The sequence below is a fragment of the Hemiscyllium ocellatum genome, chromosome 20 (assembly GCF_020745735.1).
Source record: "Hemiscyllium ocellatum isolate sHemOce1 chromosome 20, sHemOce1.pat.X.cur, whole genome shotgun sequence".
Taxonomy (NCBI): domain Eukaryota; kingdom Metazoa; phylum Chordata; class Chondrichthyes; order Orectolobiformes; family Hemiscylliidae; genus Hemiscyllium; species Hemiscyllium ocellatum.
The window spans coordinates 61,093,105-61,115,640 of NC_083420.1; the positions used below are offsets into that span (position 1 = coordinate 61,093,105).

At 42.0% G+C, this 22,536-nt stretch overlaps 1 protein-coding gene across 3 annotated transcripts in view; it reads right to left on the reverse strand.

Moving 5' to 3' along the window:
- LOC132825547 (protein tweety homolog 3-like) overlaps positions 1-22,536 on the reverse strand; it is a 303,535-nt gene that overhangs the window by 150,276 nt on the left and 130,723 nt on the right. For all 3 annotated transcript variants that reach the window (XM_060840923.1, XM_060840924.1, XM_060840925.1), the window contains exon 3: positions 18,087-18,198. In XM_060840923.1, coding sequence (XP_060696906.1) covers positions 18,087-18,198 — 112 coding nt within the window. The remainder of the gene's footprint in view (positions 1-18,086; positions 18,199-22,536) is intronic.

The following is a 22,536-nucleotide window of genomic DNA, read 5'->3' on the forward strand; positions in this document are numbered from 1 at the left end:
CTTTAATTCAGAGTCATACTGACTGCACATTAAATAATTCAGTATTGTCGGGTTTGTTGGTATTTGGATGAAATTGGATTTACCATGGAAAAAGTGAGAACTGCAAATGCTGGAGAGCAAAGTCGAGAGTGTGGTGCTGCAAAAGCACAACCAGTCAGGCAGCATCCGAGGAGCACGAGAATCGATGTTTCAGGCATAAGCCCTTCATCAGGAATGAGGCTTGTGGGCCAATGGAGCAGAGTTAAATGGGAGGGGGCTGGGGGTGGGCGGGGAAGGTAGCTGGGAATGCGATACATGAAATTGGGGGTGAAGGTGATAGGTCGGAGAGGAGGGTGGAGCAGGTGGGAAGGAAGATGGACAGGTAGAACAGGTCAAGAAGGCGGTGTCGAGATGGGGGGCGGGGGAAGTAGGAGAATGAGAAAACTGGTGAAATCCACATTGATCCTATGTAGTTGGAGGGTCCCAAGGCAGAAGATAAGGCACCTCATCTTCTGCCTTGAGACCCTCCAACCACATGAGATCAAAGTGGATTTCACCTGTTATCTCATTTCCCCTCCTCCCAACGCATCCCAGATCCATAGAACATAGAAAAATACAGCACAGTACAGGGCCTTTGGCCCTTGATGTTGCACCGATCCAAGCCCACCTAACCTACACTAGCCCACTTTCCTCCATATGCCTATCCAATGCCCGTTTAAATGCCCATAAAGAGGGAGAGTAAAAAGTGAGGTCTGCAGATGCTGGAAATCAGAGCTGAAAATGTGTTGCTGGTTAAAGTGCAGCAGGTCAGGCAGCATCCAAAGAACAGGAAATTCGACGTTTCGGGCAAAAGCCGAAACGTCGAATTTCCTGTTCCTTGGATGTTGCCTGACCTGCTGCGCTTTAACCAGCAACACATTTTCAGCATAAAGAGGGAGAGTCCACCACTGCTACTGGCAGGGCATTCCATGAACTCACGACTCGCTGAGTAAAGAATCTACCCCTAACATCTGTCCCATGCCTACCACCTCTTAATTTAAAGCTATGCCCAACCTTCTTACACCTTGGGACCCTTACCACATGGGATCAATGTGGATTTCACCAGTTTCCTCATTCCCCCCTCCCTCCACTTTATCCCAGATCCAACTTTTCACACTGCACAGCTCTCTTGACCTGTCCTACCTGTCTTATCTTCCTTTCCAGCACCATCCTCCTCTCCAACCTATCACCTTCACTCCACCATCATCTACCATTCACACCCTCAGCTACCTTCCCCCCCAGTCCCCTCCCAGCACCACAGTCTCGATTTTGGTTTGCCATGTTCACCATTTGTCTCAAAGAGGTCTTCACAAAACCGATCAATGTGACAATATTAATGAAACATCAGTATGTACATATTTCCAAGCAATTTAAAAAAGAATTTTGAAAGAGCTTTGTGAAATCATGTGGGTAGCTGAAGCAATCACAAAGGTATTTCAGACAGTGCTGCTTCAAACACTGAATCCAATTTGACTAGATTCACTGTCAGTTCCAATTTTCTGGAAATCTGAAATGTCAGCAGTCCAAAAGTAAAAAACAAATTATTTTAACAACATACTGAAGTATGAGGCTCTGTCACATGCTAACATATAGAATTTGCTCAAACAGAGGCGACTGCATAATGTAAAAGAAAATCAAACTTGCAAAAAGTTAGAGAACAGGAATAGTCATTCAGCCCTTCAAGCATGTTCCAACATTCAAAGAGATCATTGCAGATTAGCAAATTGACTTCGTTTTTCCATTCTGATATTTTTAACAACAACATTTTGAGGAAGGGTATTCTAGATTTCATTGTCCATTTGAGATAAAGGACAACATTCCAATTACCTTTATAATTATGAATGCAGCAGACGCATCTTGTAAAAGATGCCTGCACACAAGTTGAGACAACAAATAAAAGACTGGCATTTTGGAGATTCACACTCATTGCATGTTTATCCACTCTACTCTACAGGGCCAAATGTTAAGTTAAGCTGGTGAATTCCCTTTTTAAGATAAATAGTTAGTTTAGATATAAAATCATAGACACACAATACCAGAAGAGCTCGTATCAAGTATGTACCGCCAAAAATACTCTGTCATTTACAGTAGTCCCAGTATCCTACCTTGAATGCTATTGGCAAACATTAAGATTGATAAGGCCCCAGGGCCAGACCAGATTTATCCTGAATTGCTCTGGGAAGCAAGAAAGTAGGTTGCTAAGCTGCTGTTGCAGCTGTACGGGACATTGGTTACGCCACTTTTATAATATTGAGTGCAATTCTGGTCTCCTTCCCATTGAAAAGATGTTGTGAAATTTGAACGGGTTCAGAAAAGATTTACAAGGATGTTGCCAGAGTTGGAGGATTTGAGCTATCGGGAGAGGTTGAATAGGCTGGGGCTGCTTTCCCTGGAGCATTGGAGGCTGAGGGGTGACCTTTTGGAGATCTATAAAATTATGACTGGCGTGGATAGGATAAACAGAGAAAGACTCTTCCCTAGGGTGGGGGAGTCCAGAACTACAGGGCATAGGTTTAGGATGAGAGGGGAAAGATATAAAAGAGACCTAAGGGGCAACTTTTTCAACCAGAAGGTGGTACATATATGTAATGAGCTGCCAGAGGAAATGGCAGAGGCTAGTACAATTGCAACATTTAAAAGGCATCTGGATGGGTATACGAATAGGAAGGGTTTGGAGGAATATGGGCTAAATGCTGGCAGGTGCGACTAGATTGGGTTGGGATATCTGGTCAGCATGAACTAGTTGGAACGGAGGGTCTGTTTCCGTGCTGTACATCTGTATGACTCTATGACTCTAAGTCCTGCCATGATTTGCTTTTCCAAAATTCAGCACTTCACATTTATCTAAATTAAACTCCTACTGCCACTCCTCGGCTCATTGGCCCATCTAATCAAGACCCTGTTGTAAACTGAGATAACCTTCTTCGCTGTCCACTACACCTCCAATGTTGTCCACATCCAAATTATTTATATAAATGATAAAAAGTAGTGGACCCAGCACAGATTCTTGTGGCACACCACTGGTCACCAGCCTCCAGTCTGAAAAACAACCCTCCACCCTCTGTTTTCTACCTTCAAGCCAGTTCTGTATCAAAATGACTATTTCTTCCATGTGATCTAACTTTGCTAACCAATCTATCATGAGGAACCTTGTCGAATGACTTAGTGAAGTCCACACAGATCACGTTCATCACTTTGCCCTCATCAATTCTCTTTTTTATTTCTTCAAAAAAACTCAAATCAGATTTGTGAGACATGATTTCCCATGCACAAATCCATGTCGGTTACCTTGCCTTTCCAAATACATGTAAATCCTATCCCACAGGATTCCCTCCAACAATGTGTTTACCACTGATGTCAGGCTCACTGGTCTATAATTCCGTGGCTTTTCCTTACCATCTTTCTTCAATAGTGGCACCACGTTAGCCAATTTCCAGTCTTCCGGCACCTCACCTGTGATGACTGATAATACAAATGTCTCAGCAAGGGGTCCAGCAATCATTTCCCTAACTTCACACAGAGCTCCCAGGTACACCTGATCAGGTCCTGGGGATTTATCCATCTTTGTGTGTTTTAAGATATCCAGCAACACCTCCTCCATAATATGGACATTTTTCAAAATGTCATCCAGAATGTGGTGCTGGAAAAGCACAGCAGGTCAGGCAGCATTTAAGGAGCAGGAGAATTGATATTTTGGGAATAAGCCCATCATCATAAATCAATTTTTCAAGATGTCACCATCTATTTCCTCACATTCTATATCTTCAATGTCCTTCTCCACAGTAAACACTGATGCAAAATACTCGCTTAGTATCTACCCCATCTCCTGCAGTTCCACACATGGGCTGCCTTGTTGTGTCCTATTCTTTCCCTAGTTACCCTTTCGTCCTTAATGTATTAATAAAATCCCTTTGGATTCTCCTTAACCCTATTTACCAAAGCTATCTCATGGCTCCTTTTTGCCCTCCTAATTTCCCTCTTTATACTCCTACAGTCTTTATAGTCTTGTAAGAATTCACTCGATCTCTGTTGTCTACATCTGACAAATGCTTCCTTCTTTTTCTTGACCAAAATCTCAATTTCTCTAATAGAATCTGAATAATGTGATCATCCCTTTCCTACTTCTCAGTTCTAACCAATAACTTCATGGATGTGTTCCCGGGAATATTGTCTCTAAATATATAATACATTTATGTTTTTATCCCTGATCAAAAATGCCACGCCAACTCCTCTTTTGTCCCCCTTTCTATCCTTCCTAAAGCATTTGTATCCTGGAATATTAAGCTGTCAGTCTTGTCCATCCCTGAGCCACGTCTCTGTAATAATCCCAGTTCCATATTTCTAACCGTGCTCCGAGTTCATTTGCCTTCCTTGTTAGCTCTTGCATTGAAATAAATGCAGTTTAATTTACCTCATTCTCTGCTTTGTTCCTGCCTGGTCTGACCATTTGACTTGCTCCTTTTCCCAACTGTACCAGTCTCAGACTGATCTCTTTCCTCACTATCTCCTAGAGTCCCACCTCCATGCCTCCCCTCCCCCCAACATTACTAGTTTAAATCCTCCCGAGCATCTCTAGCAAATCTCCCTGCCAGTAATATTAGTCCCGTTCCAATTCAGGTGCAATTTGTCCTTCTTATACAGGTCACTTCTAGCTCAGAAGAGAATCCAAATGATCCATAAATGTAAACCCTTCTCCCCTGCACCAGCTTCTCAGTCACACATTCATCACCTGCTCTATCCTCCTATTCCTACCCTCACTACCCTCATATTACTGCAAATAATCCAGTTATTACTATCCTCAAGGACCTCCTTTTTAAATTCCTGACCAACTTCTTATATTCTCCCTTCAGAATCTCATCATTTTCCCTTCCTATGTCGTTAGTTCCAATGTGATTGCGCTCGAGAGGGTGCAGAGGAGGTTTACCAGGATGTTGCCTGGGCTGGAAAGTTTCAGTTATAAAGATAAATTGGACAGACTGTAATGTTTAAACCAGGGGAGATTGAGCAGGGACATAATTGAGATGTCTAAAATTATGAGGGAGACAGACCGAGTAGACAGAAAGAAATCTTTTCCCCTAATGAAGGGATCAATGATCGAGGCATAGACTTAAGGCAAGGGAAAGAAGGTTTAGAGGAGATCTGCAGGAAATCTTTTTCACCCAGAGGCTGTTGGGAATCTGGAAGTCACTGCTTGTAAGGGTTGGCGAGGCAGAAACCCTCAGCATGTTTTAGTAATATTTAGATGTACACTTGTGATTCCAAGGCTTACAAGACTATGGACGAAATGCTGGAAAATAGAATTACCACAGTTAGATGGTTGTTTTTGAGTGGACTGATGTGATGGGCAGAACGGCCTTTTGTTCAACTGTGGATCTCTTTCATTCTATGACAGCCCTCCAGTGCAATCACATCTGTCCTATAGCATGATGAAACTGCACACAATGCTCCGGCTGGGGTTTAACTCAAGTTCTGAATCGCTCTAGCACAATACCCCTTCTCTTATAATCTGTGCAACAATTAATAAAGGCAATTATCGCATATTTTAACGACCACACTACAAACACAAAAGCTGAAATTGCTGGAAAAACCTGAAATTGTTGGAAAAAGCTCAGCAGGTCTGGCAGCATCTGTAAAGAGAAATCAGAGTTAACATTTCCGGTCCGGTAACCCTTCCTCTGTACTACCCTATTACCATGTCCAGCCACCTTCAAGGATCTGTGGACAAGTAACACCAAATCCCTCTGTTCCTGTGAGTTTCCTAGTGTTGTTCTATTCACACAGAGTACTCCCTTACATTGTTCCTTCTTCCAAAGTGCATCACCTCTCAGTGATCAGGATAAATTCCATCTGCCACTGATCAGCCCATTTTTGTCAATCCAATCCTTTCCTCCTCTAACCAAAGACCTTCTTCATCACTGTCAACCACCCGCCAACCTTTGTGTCATCCACACGACACCTCACCCCACCAATCCATATTCTCATCTGCGTCACTGATGAATATTACACACAATAAAGGACTTACCACTAATCCCTTTAGGAAGTCACGGGACACTGGTCTCCTGTCACACAAATAGCTTTCTACCACCACCATGTGTCTCCTACTACTAAGCTAATTTTGGATCAAACTTGTCAAGTTACCCTGGTCCCATGAGCTTTTATCTTCATTATCAGTTCTCTCACGTGGAATCTTGTCAAAGGCTTTGATGAAATACACATGAACTACAACAAGTGCATTGACACACTTGGTCACCTCAAGAAATTCATTAGGCATGACCTCACTCTGATCAAACCTTGCCTCTCTAAAGGGATAGTGATTTCTGAATCAGGTTCCACATTGCTCCATCCCTTGTTAATACCACCTATGTGCTAATCAGAAGGGGTGGGGAGTGGAATGGAATGGGGAGTAGGGAGTGGAACAGCTTTTATTGTCACATATACTTATTGGATATACTGAAAAGTTTATATGTCACCAATTGTAGTGCCAACTTAGATAAAAAAAAGTACCTAGGCACAGCTTCTTTGGTTACAAGGTTTTAGACAATACAGAAATAAAATGTCCAGCATTATAGAATAGAGTTCAGTAAAGCAGACTACGCTGGCACCTAACTTCCAGTCCACACTGGGCTCTGGCTCCACACCATGCCAGCAACCCACCATGCTGAGAGGCTGTTGCGGAGGCTACTGTGCCAGGCCAGGAGGTTGCCAAGCCGTGCCAGGAGGCCCATATGGGAGGAGGCCACTGCACCAGACTGAGAGGTATGTATTTCCTGTAAATATTTTTTAAAGCCACTTTCTCTGCTTTTTATATTTTGGTTGTCCAAATTACTATTTGAGGTAGTTCAAATCCCCTGTTATTATTTTAACATAGATATGTAGCCTTATCCTTAAGCTAAAATTTATAAATTAAGATCAGTTAGCCATTTAAATAGCAGCCCAAGCAACAAGCAATCAGACAGGAAAAGGGAGTAATGGGTGAAACACAGGTAAATGAACTGAGAAAAACTATTTTGGTCAGCCAGGTGACTCCTGAGAACAGGACACTGTAACTTGCTCATTTTTACATTAAGTTAAACTGATGTGAATATGCAAAACCCTTCAAAATGTTGATTTTAGAATGAAATAAAGCAGCTTAATGATTCTTGTTAATCTTCATCTCACCTTGTGCGTTTCCTCGGGCTTCCTGAATTACTAGATATATAGAAGATGGTTTTATTTCATCCACAGATTATGCTATTGTTCAGATAATGTACAGACTAGATAAAATCAATTGATATGATAGTGGGCGGCACGGTGGCACAGTGGTTAGCACTGCTGCCTCACAGCGCCTGTAGACCCGGGTTCAATTCCCGACTCAGGCGACTGACTGTGTGGAGTTTGCACGTTCTCCCCGTGTCTGCGTGGGTTTCCTCCGGGTGCTCCGGTTTCCTCCCACAGTCACAAAGATGTGCGGGTCAGGTGAATTGGCCAAGCTAAATTGCCCGTAGTGTTAGGTAAGGGGTAAATGTAGGGGTATGGGTGGGTTGCGCTTCGGCGGGTCGGTGTGGACTTGTTGGGCCGAAGGGCCTGTTTCCACACTGTAAGTCTAATCTAATAAGTATAGGTTACTTAAGAAAATGACTGAACCAGGGAAGATATCTATGGAAGATACAAAATACTGAATTACCGAATCATAGAATCCCTACAGTGCAGAAGCAGTCCAGGCAATTGGTAACAGGATAGACTTATTCCCGACTATATTGTAGGAGATCAACTACAGTTACATGCTTTCTGAAACAAGACACCAACTAGTCTCTCAGTCACCATTCATTAGGACTGGGAGGAGCTTCATATTCCTTTGTTAATTTTCTTGCCTGCTATTCACTTTAACCAAGCCTCAGGATTACTTATTTCAACAGTACTCTTGATTCAAATGTTTGTCAACTACTGGGGGAAAAAAAACTTTAACTGTCTTTTGAAACTTTTGCAGGATTGTACAGGTTGTTCTGCTGTAACACGCATTTGCCATAGCACAATTCACGAATTAGGGACACTGTTTATTAAGCGCGATGTTTTAAAGTGATCCCGGCACCATTAGTTCAAGAGGTGTTGCGATGACAAGATTTTCTTATAATATGGGACTGCACGAGAACAGAGCTACCACATTATAGCGGAACTGACTGTATACAAAAATAAATTGAAAAATTCATTTTGCAGGCTTTTTATTTTAATATCTCAAGAAAATAAATGGAGTTTAAAAGGTAAATCTTTCTGTTACTGCTAAATATTGCTTATTTCAGTACCTGCTAGGTTTACGTAATTTGATTATATGTAAACAATAACAAATTTAAAATACTGAATATGGCTCGAGTATTATTAAATGACTACACAGCAATCCAATGCTGCACTAATCTTGGTTTTAATGTCTATCATAAAGCATGCCTTAATAGAGAGAAACTACAGTTAATAATTTTTGGTAGAAATTTCATATTGTACAATACGATAGAACTAAGCTTCAATGTGCTATTTGAACGGCAAAAATGCAGCTAACAGAAGCTTTGAAACATCATCTAAAAGTGATGTTTTTGCAATTAAATATTTAGCATCACAGTCAGAGGAACTTTTAACCAACATCAAATATGACCAACTCATCTGACAAATAAACTTCTCATCAAAACTCTCTGTAAAAAGCTCAACACTCTGTGGCAGACGATAACAAACCGGATGGCTCATGCAAATTCTTGCCATTTTATGACCTTTAATAACAAAATATCAAAATTTCTCAACTTTATTAAGTGCGGTTTTACACTTGCCATTCTAACTTCCAATAACATAATCAGACAATTGAATTAGGTATTGTTTCATAATCCAACCTTGCTATACCCGAAATTAAGCACCTTATTCGGAGTTATCATACTTATACGCTCAACGGTTTGAATAAATGGCATTTACATCAACAACAAATCACCAATATGCAACAAAGATTCAGAAATGAAAAATGCAATGAATAAATGTCAACTGGTCCATTAGTATATAATCTACATTACTGATCGTCACCAAGGTCTGCACAAATACTCTGAATTAGAGGTGATCAAGCAAACCTCCACAATCCAGTTTAACTACTCCCACATTGTTACTTATGCTGCATAGACAAACCCCAGCAACATAGGACCCCACTTCAATGAAATGTATTGAACTTCAAACTCCTATCCAGTCAGATAGCCCTGTGGCCCCCATGTCTCTACCAACACAAATTGACTCTACTTTCTTCTTCAAGGCAATGCAACCTTGAAAACCAATACTTTGTTCACTGTTCCAAATAAATCTTTTAAAACACCATGTTGTGTAAAATTAAGGAGGTGGGGATAATTTAACTCTTCAAACTGACAACTTCCTGCAGATATACCATGCAAAACTCATCCACTTTTTTGAGATTCCTGATTTTCTGCAGTCTTTCTCCATTTAAATAACTTTCTGTTCCTCCTTTCTTCTTGCCAAAGTTCATTATTTCACATTTTCCCACATTATAAGTTTTTGCAACTCATTTAATTTGTCCCAATCCCTCTGCTGACTGTGATCCTTACCACTTGCTTTTCCATCTCTTTTTGTGTCATCTACTAGAGTATACACATTTCCAAGTCATTAATGTATATTAGAAATAATTGTGGCCCCAGCATTGATCCCTGTGGCACACTTAGACTTAGACTTAGACTTAGACTTACAGTGTGGAAACAGGCCCTTCGGCCCAACAAGTCCACACCGACCCGCCGAAGCGCAACCCACCCATACCCCTACATTTATCCCTTACCTAACACTACGGGCAATTTAGCTTGGCCAATTCACCTGACCCGCACATCTTTGGACTGTGGGAGGAAACCGGAGCACCCGGAGGAAACCCACGCAGACTTATAGTTATATGCTCCCTTTATTCCAACTCTGTCATTTATTAGCTAGCCAATTCTCTATCCATGCTAATATGCTACATCTTAGGTCATGTGCCCTTATCTGATTAAGTAGACTAAAGTGTGATACCTTGATCAAACACCTTTTGAGAATCCAAATATGTTATATCCACTGTTTCCCCTTTATCCTGCTTGTTACCCCCTCTAGAATTCTAGTAGAACATAGAACAATACAGCGCAGAACAGGCCCTTCGGCCCTCAATGGTGCGCCGACCTGTGAACTATTCTCAGCTCGTCCCCCTACATAATCCCATCATCATCCATGTGTTTGTCCAAGGATTGTTTAAATCTCCCTAATATGGCTGAATTAACTACATTGGCAGGTAAGGCATTCCACGCCCTTACCACTCTCTGAATAAAGAGCCTGCCTCTGACATCTGTCTTAAATCTATCACCCCTCAATTTATAGTTATGCCCCTCGTACAAGCTGACATCATCATCCTAGGAAAAAGACTTTCACTGTCTACCCTATCTAATCCTCTGATCATCTTGTATGTCTCTATCAAATCCCCTCTTAGCCTTCTTCTTTCCAATGAGAACAAACCCAAGTTCTCAGCCTTTCCTCATAAGACCTTCCCTCCAGACCAGTAAATCTTCTCTGCACATTTTCCAATGTTTCCACATTCTTCCTGAAATATGGCGAACAGAACTGAACACAATATTCCAAGTGTGGCCACACTAGCATTTTGTATAGTTGCAGCATAATAATGCGGCTCCGGAATTCAATCCCTCTACCAATGAAATCTAACACACCGTATACCTTCTTAGCAGCACTATCCACCTGGGTGGCAAATTGAAGCGATCTATGTACATGGACTCCAAGTTCCCTCTGCACATCCACACCACCAGCAATCTTTCCAATGATCCAGTACTCTGCCTTCCTGTTATTCTTCCCAAAGTGCATCACCTCATGTTTATCTGCATTGAACTCCATTTGCCACCTCTCAGCCCAGTTCTGCAGTTTATCCAAGTCCCCCCGTAACCCGTAACATTCTTCCAAACTGTACACTACTCCACTGACTTTAGTGCCATCTGCAAATTTACTGATCCATCCAAAAGAAAATTCAAAAAGGGAAAAAAGCAGCATTTGTAACGTTTAGGAAGCTAAAATCAGACAGGGCCTGTAAGGAATATAAGGAAAGCACTTAAGCAGAGAATTAGGAGAGCATGAAGGGGCCATGAAATTATCTTGACAAGTAGGATTAAAGAGAATCCCAAGGCATTGTATAGATACACTAAAAACAAAAAGGATAACGAGGGAGAAGTTAGGACCACTCAAGGATAAAAGAAAGAATTTGTGCTGAGGGTCACAGGATGTGGGTGACATTCTAAATGAGTATTCTGCATCAATATTTACCCAGGAAAAAGATTTGGAGGAAAGTAGGATTTGTGTGGAGCATTCTAATATGCTAGGGCATCTTGAGATCATGAAGTGGTGTTGGATCTCTTGAACAGCATTTACGTGGATAAGTCCCCAGGGTCCAATGGTACTTACCCCAGGCTACTGAGACACACAAGAAAGGAGATTGCTGGGGTTTGACAAAGATCTTTGTATCCTCACTAGTCACTGGAGAGGACTGATGAATAGCTAATGTTGCTCCTGTCTTCAAGAAGGGAAATAGGGATAATCTTGAAAACGATAGACCAGTGAGTCTATGGTTTCACTACCAGTGAATCGGTGGTTGGGAAGCTATTGGAGAGATTTCTTAGGGACAAGATTTACATACATTTGGAAAATATTGCCTAATTAGGGACATTCAACATGGCTCTGTGCAGGGCAGGTCAGGTCTTACTAACTTCAATAAATTTTTGGAGGACTTTTATCTATGTTCACAGTGGAAGAGACAAAGTGCACAGTGAATCAAGGAAAACGAGGCAAAAAGAACTTGAAGCGATCAGTTGAGAAAATGTACTGGCAGAACCAATGGGACGAAAGGCTGACAATGACCTGTATTCAAAGATATTAACTATGGCTACAGAGGTAGTGGTTGCATTGTTTGTAATATTTCATATTCCCCTTGATTCTGGATAGCTTCAGGCACTGCTAGAGTTAACTATACACAAGAGACACAGAAAGCAGGAAAGCACAGGCTAGTTAGTCTCATACTGGTACGAATATGGTAGAATCCATTTTTAAGGAGATAATAGCACAGATATTTTTTTAAAAAATCAATTCAATCAGGCAGAATCTGAGGGGACTTGATGCATCATGCAGCAGTCCAGAAATAAAAGGACACAGTTTCAAAATAAAGAGTCTCCTATTTAAGATGATGATAAGGAACAATCTCTTTGCTGAGGGTTATCAATGTATGAAATTCTCTTCCTCAGAGCGGGAGGGTGGGTTCTTGATTAGGTTAGAGTGTTGTGAGAGGTGAAAAATTTAAAAGGGACCGGAAGCGCAACATTTTTATGCAGAGAGTGGCACGTGTATGCAACAAAGCTGCTTGGGAAAGTGACGGAGGCTCATACAATTACAAAATTTAAAAGGCATCTGGATGTGTTCCTGAATAGGAAGAGTTTAGAGGCATATGGGCTAAATGCTAGCAAAGAGATTGGATTAATTTTGGATATCTGGTCAGCATGAACAAGTTGGACTGAAAGGTCTCTTTCCATGCTGTACAACTCAAATGACAATGACATTATAACAGAAGCTGAAGTCTCTTACAAAATACTTGAAACCATACCATTGTGATAATGCTACGGTCGTGTGAAGACTTGTTCCTTCGGTAGATTATTATTTTTAAATATGGTGCTGCCATGCAAGCTTTTGAAGATGAACACAACTCATAATCTCTGCATTTAGATAGATAGATTTGCTTTGAAAATAAATTACAATGCTATCAGACAGCTGGTCGGAAATGGAATTTTAAAAAATTACGAGTTTCTGTATTTGGGCTCTCTTCAGGCTCTCCATGTTCCTAGAATTTTCTGGTCTTACCCATTACTGCCGTCTAAATGAAAATCCAGAGGGGGATCTTAAGGGGGAGTTACCGAACCAGAGGAATGCAGAAAGGAAGTAGGATTAGTATGAGATGGCATACTGTCAGAACATGTTTATGGTGGTAGAAGACAAATTACTATACTAGTTCTACTATCAAGGTGATGGACAATGTTGGTCATGATGTTGCAGAGGGATTTTTTTGTGAGGGGCAAAATCCTATGTCGTGGAATCCAAATGGGATCCCAAAGGTGTACTCTGATCTGGGTCAGGGTTGACTTTGTAAAGTAAAAGGAGATAGAGAAATAGTTTGCTTTTCACAAAAAAAAGACATTCTGACAACTATTACAGAGAAACATTTTACACGTATGTGGGGAAAGCTAAAGTTGACAAAACATACTAAAGCTGACTCACCACAGAGAAATATTTATTAAAGATCACTTAATCGGATGGTACAATTAACCTGAGCTAAACTAAATAACAATTAGAATTTACCCAAATTTGCTATCGGCTGCATTAGTTTTCTCCTTCAGTGACACTGTAGCATAAATTTAAACGTACTGTTCATATGCTCCACTTCTATATTATGAATGGCTGAAACACTGTTGTGTCAGGTTTCCTCTATAAATCATCTTCCTTCTGTATCATTTCCATAACCATAAGGAACAGAAGTCAGCCAATTTGTATATACATCCATTTAAGTTGTGGTCCAATCAATTGGAAAAGAAGATCCCAAGAACTCCTATTTAGCTATTGCTAAGCAGATGAAGTCAGGTACAACAGGCACTCACTCGATAACATAGAACATCCAAAGCCTACCTAACCTACACTAGCCCAATAACGTCCAAATGCCTATCCAATGCCTGCTTAAATGCCCATAAAGAGGGAGAGTCCACCACTGCTACTGGCAGGGCATTCCATGAACTCACAACCCACTGAGTAAAGAATCTACCCCTAACATCTGTCCTATACCTACCACCCCTTAATTTAAAGCTGTGTCCCCTAGTAACAGCTGACTCCATTAGCGGAAAAAGGTTCTCACTGTCAACCCTATCTAAACCCCTAATCATCTTGTACACCTCTATCAAATCTCCCCTAAACCTTCTTTTCTCCAATGAGAACAGCCCCAAGTGCCTCAGTCTTTCCTCATACGATTTTCCTACCATACCAGGCAACATCCTGGTAAACCTACTCTGCACCCGTTCCAATGCCTCCACGTCCTTCCTATAGTATGGCAACCAAAACTGCACACAATACGCTAGATGAGGCCGCACCAGAGTCTTATACAACTGCAACATGACCTCAGGACTCCAGAACTCAATTCCTCTACCAATAAAGCCCAGTACACCATATGCCTTCTTCACAGCATTATTTATCTGGGTGGCAACTTTCAGAGATCTGTGTACATGGACACCAAGATCCCTCTGCTCATCCACACTACCAAGTAGCCTACCATTAGCCCAGTAATCCATCTTCTTGTTATTCCTACCAAAGTGAATGACTTCACACTTAGCTACATTGAACTCCATTTGCCACCTTTCTGCCCAGCTCTGCAACTTATCTATATCCGGCTGTAACCTGCCACATCCTTCTTCGCTGTCCACAACTCCACCGACTTTTGTGTCATCCGCAAACTTGCTCACCCAGCTTTCAAGCCCCTCCTCTAGGTCATTTATAAAAATGACAAACAGCAATGGTCCCAAAACAGATCCTTTTGGAACACCGCTAGTAACTGCACTCCAAGATGAACCTATACCATCAACTACTACTCTCTGTCTCCTTCCAGCCAGCCAATTTCTAATCCAAACCTCTAATGCACCCTCAATGCCATACCTCCGTAGTTTTTGCATTAGCCTACCATGGGGCACCTTATCGAACGCCTTGCAAAAATCCATGTACACCACATCTACTGCTTTACCCTCGTCCACTTCCTTGGTCACCTTCTCAAAGAACTCAATAAGGTTTGTGAGGCACGACCTGCCCTTCACAAAACCATGCTGACTATCCTTGATCACATTATTCCTATCCAGATGTTCATAAATCCTATCCCTTACAATTCTCTCTAAGACTTTGCCCACAACAGAAGTGAGACTCACTGGCCTATAGTTACTCGGGCTATCCCTACTCCCCTTCTTGAACAAGGGGACCACATTCGCTATCCTCCAGTCTTCTGGCACTATTCCTGTAGACAATAATGACAAAAAAATCAAGGCCAATGGCTCCGCTATCTCCTCCCTAGCTTCCCAGAGGATCCTAGGATAAATGCCATCAGGCCCAGGGGACTTATCTATTTTCATCCTTTCCAGTATTCCCCAGACCTCTTCCCTACATACCTCAAGGTCATCCATTCTAATCACTTGTGACTCAATATTCACATCAGCAACAGTGTCCTGTTCCTGAGTGAATACTGACGAAAAGTATTGATTTACTGTCTCTCCAATCTCCTCCGCCTCCACGCACAACTTCCCACTACTATCCTTGACTGGACCGATACCTACCCTAGTCATCCTTTTATTCCTGACATACCTATAGAAAGCCTTTGGGTTTTCCTTAATCCTACCAACTAAGGACTTTTCATGTCCCCTTCTCGCTGCTCTTAGCTCTCTCTTTAGATCTTTCCTGGCTACCTTATAACTCTCAATCGCCCCAACTGAACCTCCACGCCTCATCTTTACATAGGTCGCCCTCTTCCCTTTCACAAGGGATTCCAATTCCTTATTAAACCACGGCTCCCTCACAAGACCCTGTACTCCCTGCCTGACTTATCAAGGATACCCATTAGCTGTTCCTTGAACAATCTCCACATATCATTTGTGTTCTTCCCTTGAAGCCTATTTTTCCAATCCACGCATCCTAAGTCATGCCTCACCGCATCATAATTTCCCTGCCCCCAGCTATAACACTTGCCCTGCAGTGCACACTTATCCCTCTCCATCACTAGAGTAAAAGTCATCGAGTTGCGGTCACTGTCCCCGAAGTGCTCACCTACCTCCAAGTCTAACACCTGGCCTGGTTCATTACCTAGAACCAAATCCAGTATAGCCTCACCTCTTGTTGGCCTGTCTACATATTGTGTCAGGAAACCCTCCTGCACACATCGGACAAACACCGACCCATCTAACGAACTCGAGCTATAGCTTTCCCAGTCAATATCTGGGAAGTTAAAGTCCCCATAACAACCACCCTGCTACTTTCACTCTTCTCCTGAATCATCCTCGCAATACTTTCCTCTACTTCTCTTGGACTATTAAGAGGCCTGTAGAAAACTCCTAACAGGGTGACCTCACCTTTCCTATTTCTAACCTCAGCCCAAACTACCTCAGATGGCAAGTCTTCCTCCATCGTCCTTTCCACCGCTGTAATACTATCCTTGACAAGCAATGCCACACCTCCCCCTCTTTTACCCCCATCTCTGACCCTGCTAAAACATTTAAACCCTGGAACTTGCAACAGCCATTCCTGTCCCTGTTCTACCCACGTCTCTGTAATGGCCGCAACATCGAAGTCCCAGGTACCAACCCACGCTGCAAGTTCACCTACCTTATTTCTTACACTTCTGGCATTGAAGTATACACACTTCAAGCCACCTTCCTGTTTACAGGCACCCTCCTTCGAGATCGATGCCTTGTTCCTAACCTCCCTACACGCAAGGTCCTGTACCCTAAAGCTACAGTCCAGGTTCCCATGCCCCTGCAGAGTTAGTTTAAACCCTCCCAAAGAGCACTAGCAAACCTCCCCCCAAGAATACTGTTGCCCCTCAGGTTCAGGTGTAGACCATCCTGTTTATAGAGGTCCCACCTTCCCCAGAAAGAACCCCAGTTGTCCAGAAACTGGAATCCCTCCCTCCTGCACCATCCCTGTAGCCACGCATTTAACTGTTCTCTCTTCCTATTCCTCGACTCTCTATCACGTGGCACGTGTAACAAACCAGAGACAACAACTCTGTTCGTTCTAGCTCTGAGCTTCCAACCTAGCTCCCTGAAAGCCTGCCTAACATCCTCACCCCTCTTCCTACCTAAGTCATTGGTTCCAACATGGACCACGATCTGGGGCTGCTCCCCCTCCCCCTTAAGGACCCGGAAAACACGATCAGAGACATCATGTACCCTTGCACCTGGGAGGCAACATACCAATCGTGAGTCTCTGTCGCCCCCGCAAAACCGCCTATCTGTGCCCCTCACTATTGAGTCCCCAATAACTATCGCTCTACTTTTCTCCACCCTTCCCTTCTGAGCAACGGGGACAGGCTCCGTGCCAGAGGCCTGAACCTCGTTGCTTACCCCTGGTAAGTCATCCCCCCCCACAAGTATCCAAAACGGTATACTTGTTCTTGACGGGAATGACCGCAGGGGGTCCCTGCACTGGCTGCTTCCTCCCACTCCCCCTCACCATCACTCATCTCTCTATAACTTTCAGAGTAACTACTTCCCTAAAGCTCTGATCTATGACCACCTCTGCCTCCCGAATGATCCGCAGTTCATCCAACTCCAGTTCCCTAACACGGTCTTAGAGGAGTTGGAGATGGGTGCACTTCTTCCAAGTGTAATCAGCAGGGCTTCCCTCACCTCATACATGTTGCAAGAGGAACATTGCACTGCCTTCGCTGCCATCCCTCTAAAAGGTAAACTTTAAAAAACTAGATCTAAAGAAACAAACAAGCAAAATGCAGCACTTACCTGCTTACCACAACGGGTCTTATTATTAGGTTAGAGGAGGAGGGCGGGTGGGAGGCTCTACCCCTGTAGTGCCTCGGGTTCCTCGCCTGCGCACTTATATAAGAAATAAAAACCTTCCCAGGTAAGCTAGCGCGACACCAGCTTCCCGGTCCGCCAGATGCTTAAAAAATACTTTAAATTTTAGCCGTTAAAAAACAAAAACTGGACTATACCCGCGACTTAAAAAAACACCACCAGACAGCCGTTACCTGCTCTGCCGAGAGAGTGAGGCCGAAGGCTTGAAGCTGCGTGCTTATATAAGAAAAAAAAACTTCCCAGGTAAGCTAAATTTAATATTTTCAGTTGTTTTCATTAAAGAATACATATAATTCAAGCCAATATACCTTTCAACCATTTGGTTATGTAAAGTTAGAACCAACGACTACAAATGAACATGCTATGAGGTTACTGAGATTCCCCCCACCCCCACCCCAACTGTTTTAGGAAAGATGACACTCCATGGAAATCGGTACTTACGAGGTAATCAATTCCTGTTATAGTGCGGTTCGCATGTCTCATCGAGTAGGCAAGTCTGAAAATTCCATCACTGGTCTCACCATTTCCATAGAAACCAACAGCTATTCCTGCACTGAAAAGACAAGAAATTACATTACAATCAGATCTGTTAAATTCATCAAAATCTCAAAAGGTACAATTTCAGGAAATGTATAGTTTTGTTAATTAGCAAAGAGATAATCTGACAAGAGTACCATTTCTTAAGTGAATGGAACTACTTCTTACAAAAGGCCTGTCAAATTTCAAAGGTTCAGTCAATCTTTTTATACGCATCATTAATGCTTGGACTATAAATACCATTATAGTTAAATGTATACAGAGGTACTCAAATTCCAACCAAATTATACAATTTCACAACTATGCACACCTCATAACAGATTCAGTGAAGTTAAAGACACAAGCATTTCAATCATAGAACAATACAGCACACAAACAGTCCCGACACCACACTACATCTATGCTGAGCATGATGCTTTTCTAAGTAATCCCATCTGCTTGCACATGGCCCCTCCCTCTATTCTCTGGCTGTTTGCATGTCTGTTAAATGCCTTTAACCTTTGCTGTTGTCTCTGCTTCTACGACCTCCCCTGGAAATGTATTCCTGGCACCAACTATTCTCTGTGTGAAAAACATACCTTGCACACCTCTTTTAAACTCTTCTCTCACCCCGCCACCACCCCACCCCCCACATTGCATTTGACATTTCCATCCTGGGAAAAAGAGACTCTGACCATCCTCTCTCTCCATGTCTCTCATAATTTTAAATACTTCTATCAGATTGTGCCTCAAACAAGATGCTCCAACAAAAACAATCCAAGTTTGTCCAACACCTCCTTATAGCTAAAACACTCCAGTTCAGACAACATCCTGTTAAGCCACTTCTGGATCCTCTCCAAAGCCTCCATATTCTTCATATAGAGCGGTCACCAGAACTGCACACAGCATTCCATGTGGCCTGACCACAGTTGCATCAAGACTTCCCAACTTTTACAAACAAATGCCCTGACCAATGAAAGTAAGCATGCCATATGCCTGCTTTACCACAGATCATTCATTTCTTCCATAGCATTTGCTGCATTGCAACATGTGAGATATATTGTTTGCTTCAAAATATTTTCAGGAGGTACAATGCTCCTGCAAACCATAAAGATAGCTGTTGCAACTTGAGAAATACCAAACAGTTAAACTCTGTAAACCCAGCTTCAATAAAGGGTTATGCAATTCCAAGAATTCTTAATTTTCTCATTTCAAATTTTAACTTCAGTCAAATCAATTTTGAGTTAGTGCTGAATTTGGCTACCAGATGCTTAAAGACTTGCTGACCCAAATCAAGACAGCTCACATTTTTATTCTTTGTCCACTAACGATTTTTTAAAATTTATTACCAGTTTTACTTTGTTGTTAAATTACTTGGTGATGGAAGATAAAAATGAGAGGCAAATTGTTTTCAAATGTCAAGCGCAGCTAACAGATGCTTTGCAGCCCCTGAAACAGCACAACAAGCTTAATTAATTCTTGTTCATGTTATAGTTGCATGTGGAGCATTTGACAAATATCCTGAGCTACAAAACCTTTGTCTATACCAGATTGCTTCCAGTGTTCTGAAAGACTAAACAACAATTGTTAACTCAACAATCTGTTCCAGCATTATATGAACAATATGATTAGTTTCTTCATCCAAACTAAGGACTCAAGTTTCGAGCTTTCTCACTGAGGGTGCAGAGTACAGGAACAGCCCAAATTGTTTCTAATTACAATTCTTTCCTACGAAAATGTCTTATCATAATGCCTTGATAACCATTTATTCCCTTGTTCATCACATAAATTGCAAGCCTCCTTTTTAATCTTCGCCCACTCTAGACAAGTTCCATATTCTAGCCACTGGGTGAAATGAAATTAGTCCTCAATCTTGATTTTGATTCCCATCAGTGGCCACCTTGTATTTGTCTCCTTCTTCTCGGCACACAAATGAAAACTGATCTGACCTGGCCCAACCAATCAAACCCCTTCAAGACCAAAATTGGTGGGCTACATTGAGTCAATAGTGCAAAACTATTGGTCCATGCTGGTATTCATGCACCACACCAGCCTCAGGTCAACCTCTTGATCTAATGCTCTTCTATTCTTTTCACCTTCATGTTCTTATTCTCATTAAATGCATTGAACAGATACTTTCAATTCAACAATCATCAAGTTGAATGCCCATGATTGAAATCTTCTGAAAACTGCATATCTGGAATGAGATACTGATCCGTTTTCCTCTTATTTTCTTATACAGACAGAAGAATCTTCTCAATCTTTCTCAAATGTTGGTTTCTTACAATTCAAGTAATATCCTTGCAAATATTGTTCCAGTGCCTCAAGTATCTTTTTACACACGGTAATTCAAAAAATGGTCTTACCAAGGTCCTACAAAAATGTAACATTTCTCTTTGCTTTTGCATCAGACCATGAAAACACAGGAAAAAAACAGGAATAGCCCATTTGGCCCCTCAAGCCTGTTCCGTCATTAAGTAGGGTCATGGCTGTTGTAACAATCCTCCTGTCCACTTTCCTGTCTTTAGTCTGCACCTATCAATTTCCTTACTGATCAAGAAACTATCTCGGCCTGAAATATATGCAAGTACTCTGCTGCCACAGCTCTCTGTGGCAACAACTTCCAAAGACTTAACTTAGAGAAGAAATTCCTCCTCATCTCAGTCTTAAATTAACACTCTTTGTTCTAAGATTATATCAGCTGGTCCTAGACTCTCCCATGTGGAGAAAAATCCTTTTAGGATTCTTAAGCGGCTTGATGGGGCAAATGCCAAGTGTCTCAATGAGATCACCTCTCATTTTTCTAAACTCCAGTGAGTAGAGACCCAACCTGTTTAGCCTTTGCTGATAAGACAATCCCTCCAAGCCAGAGATTATCCAAGTGAACCTTCTTTAAACTGCCTCCGATTAAACAATATCTTGTCATTTAACAGAACCAAAACTGCTCACAGTGTTGGTCTCACCTGCATCTTTTCTTACACTCCTACCTCCTTGAAATAAAGGCCAGCATTCCATTAGCTTTCCTGATTCTCTGACACACCTGTGTACAAAATACAAAGCTAGCACAAGTTTCCCCAAGTTCCTTGGTATTGCAGTTTTCTGCAGTTTTTCTTCATTTAAATAATGCTGTTCTTTTGTGCTCCCTTCAAAAATGAACTTCAGATTTTCTCACAATACACTTTATTTGCTAACGTGTTGTCCATTTACTTAACAGATCAACATCTCTCTTGAACGGTTAGTATCCTTTTCGCAAATTGCCTCTCCACCTATTTTTGTATCATCTGCAATTTTGCTGAAGTATATTTGCTTCTTTCCTCCCGGTCATTAATATATATTGTAAATAGCTGCAGTCCCAGCACTGATCCCTGTGGAACCCCACTGGTTTCACACGACCAACCCAAAAAACAACCCTTCATCCCCATTCAGTTTCCTGTGTCCCAGCCAGTTCTCTAACCACACCAAGACACCATGGTCTCTTATCCTATGATTAACCTTGTGTGAGATGGCTTGTCAAATGCCTTCTGGAAGTCCAAATATAACACTAATATACACAGATTCCCCTCTATCTACTCTGGTTGAGACTTTCTCAAAAGAAAATTAGTTGGACACAATTTCACTTTCATGAAACCATGCTGACTCTGCTTGACGATGATTTGGAGACGCCAGTGATGGACTGGGGTGTACTAAATTAAAAATCACACAACACCAGATTATAGTCCAACAGATTTATTTGGAAGCACTAGCTTTTGGAGTGTTGCTCCTTCATCAGGTGATTGTGGAGAATAAGATTGTAAGACACAGAATTTATAACAAAAGTTTACAGTGTGATGTAACTGAAATTATGTATTGAAAAAGACCTGGATTGTTTGTTCAGTCTCTCATCTTTTAGAATGAACATGTTGGTATCTGTTCTTTCATATGTAAATGGTCCCTGCAGAACAATCAACAGACAGGACTGTTCTCTACCAGTCGGACAACACTTCAGCAGTCTGAGACATTCGACCTCGGACCTTCGGGTGACTGTCTTCCAAGGCAGACTTTGGGACAGGCAACAACGAAAAGTGGCTGAGCAGAAGCTAATAACAAAGTTCGGTACCCATGGGGATGGTTTCAATCGGAATCTTGGGTTCATGTCACACTACAGGTGACCCCATTGCACTATACATACACACAGACAGATTAGATTAGATTCCCTACAATGTGGAAACAGGCCCTTCGGCCCAACAAATCCACACCGACCCTCCGAAGAGCAACTCACCCAGACCCATTCCCCTACATTCACCCCTGACTAATCCACCTAACATTACGGGCAATTTAGCATGGCCAATTCACCTAATCTGCACATCTTTGGACTGTGGGAGGAAACTGGAGCACC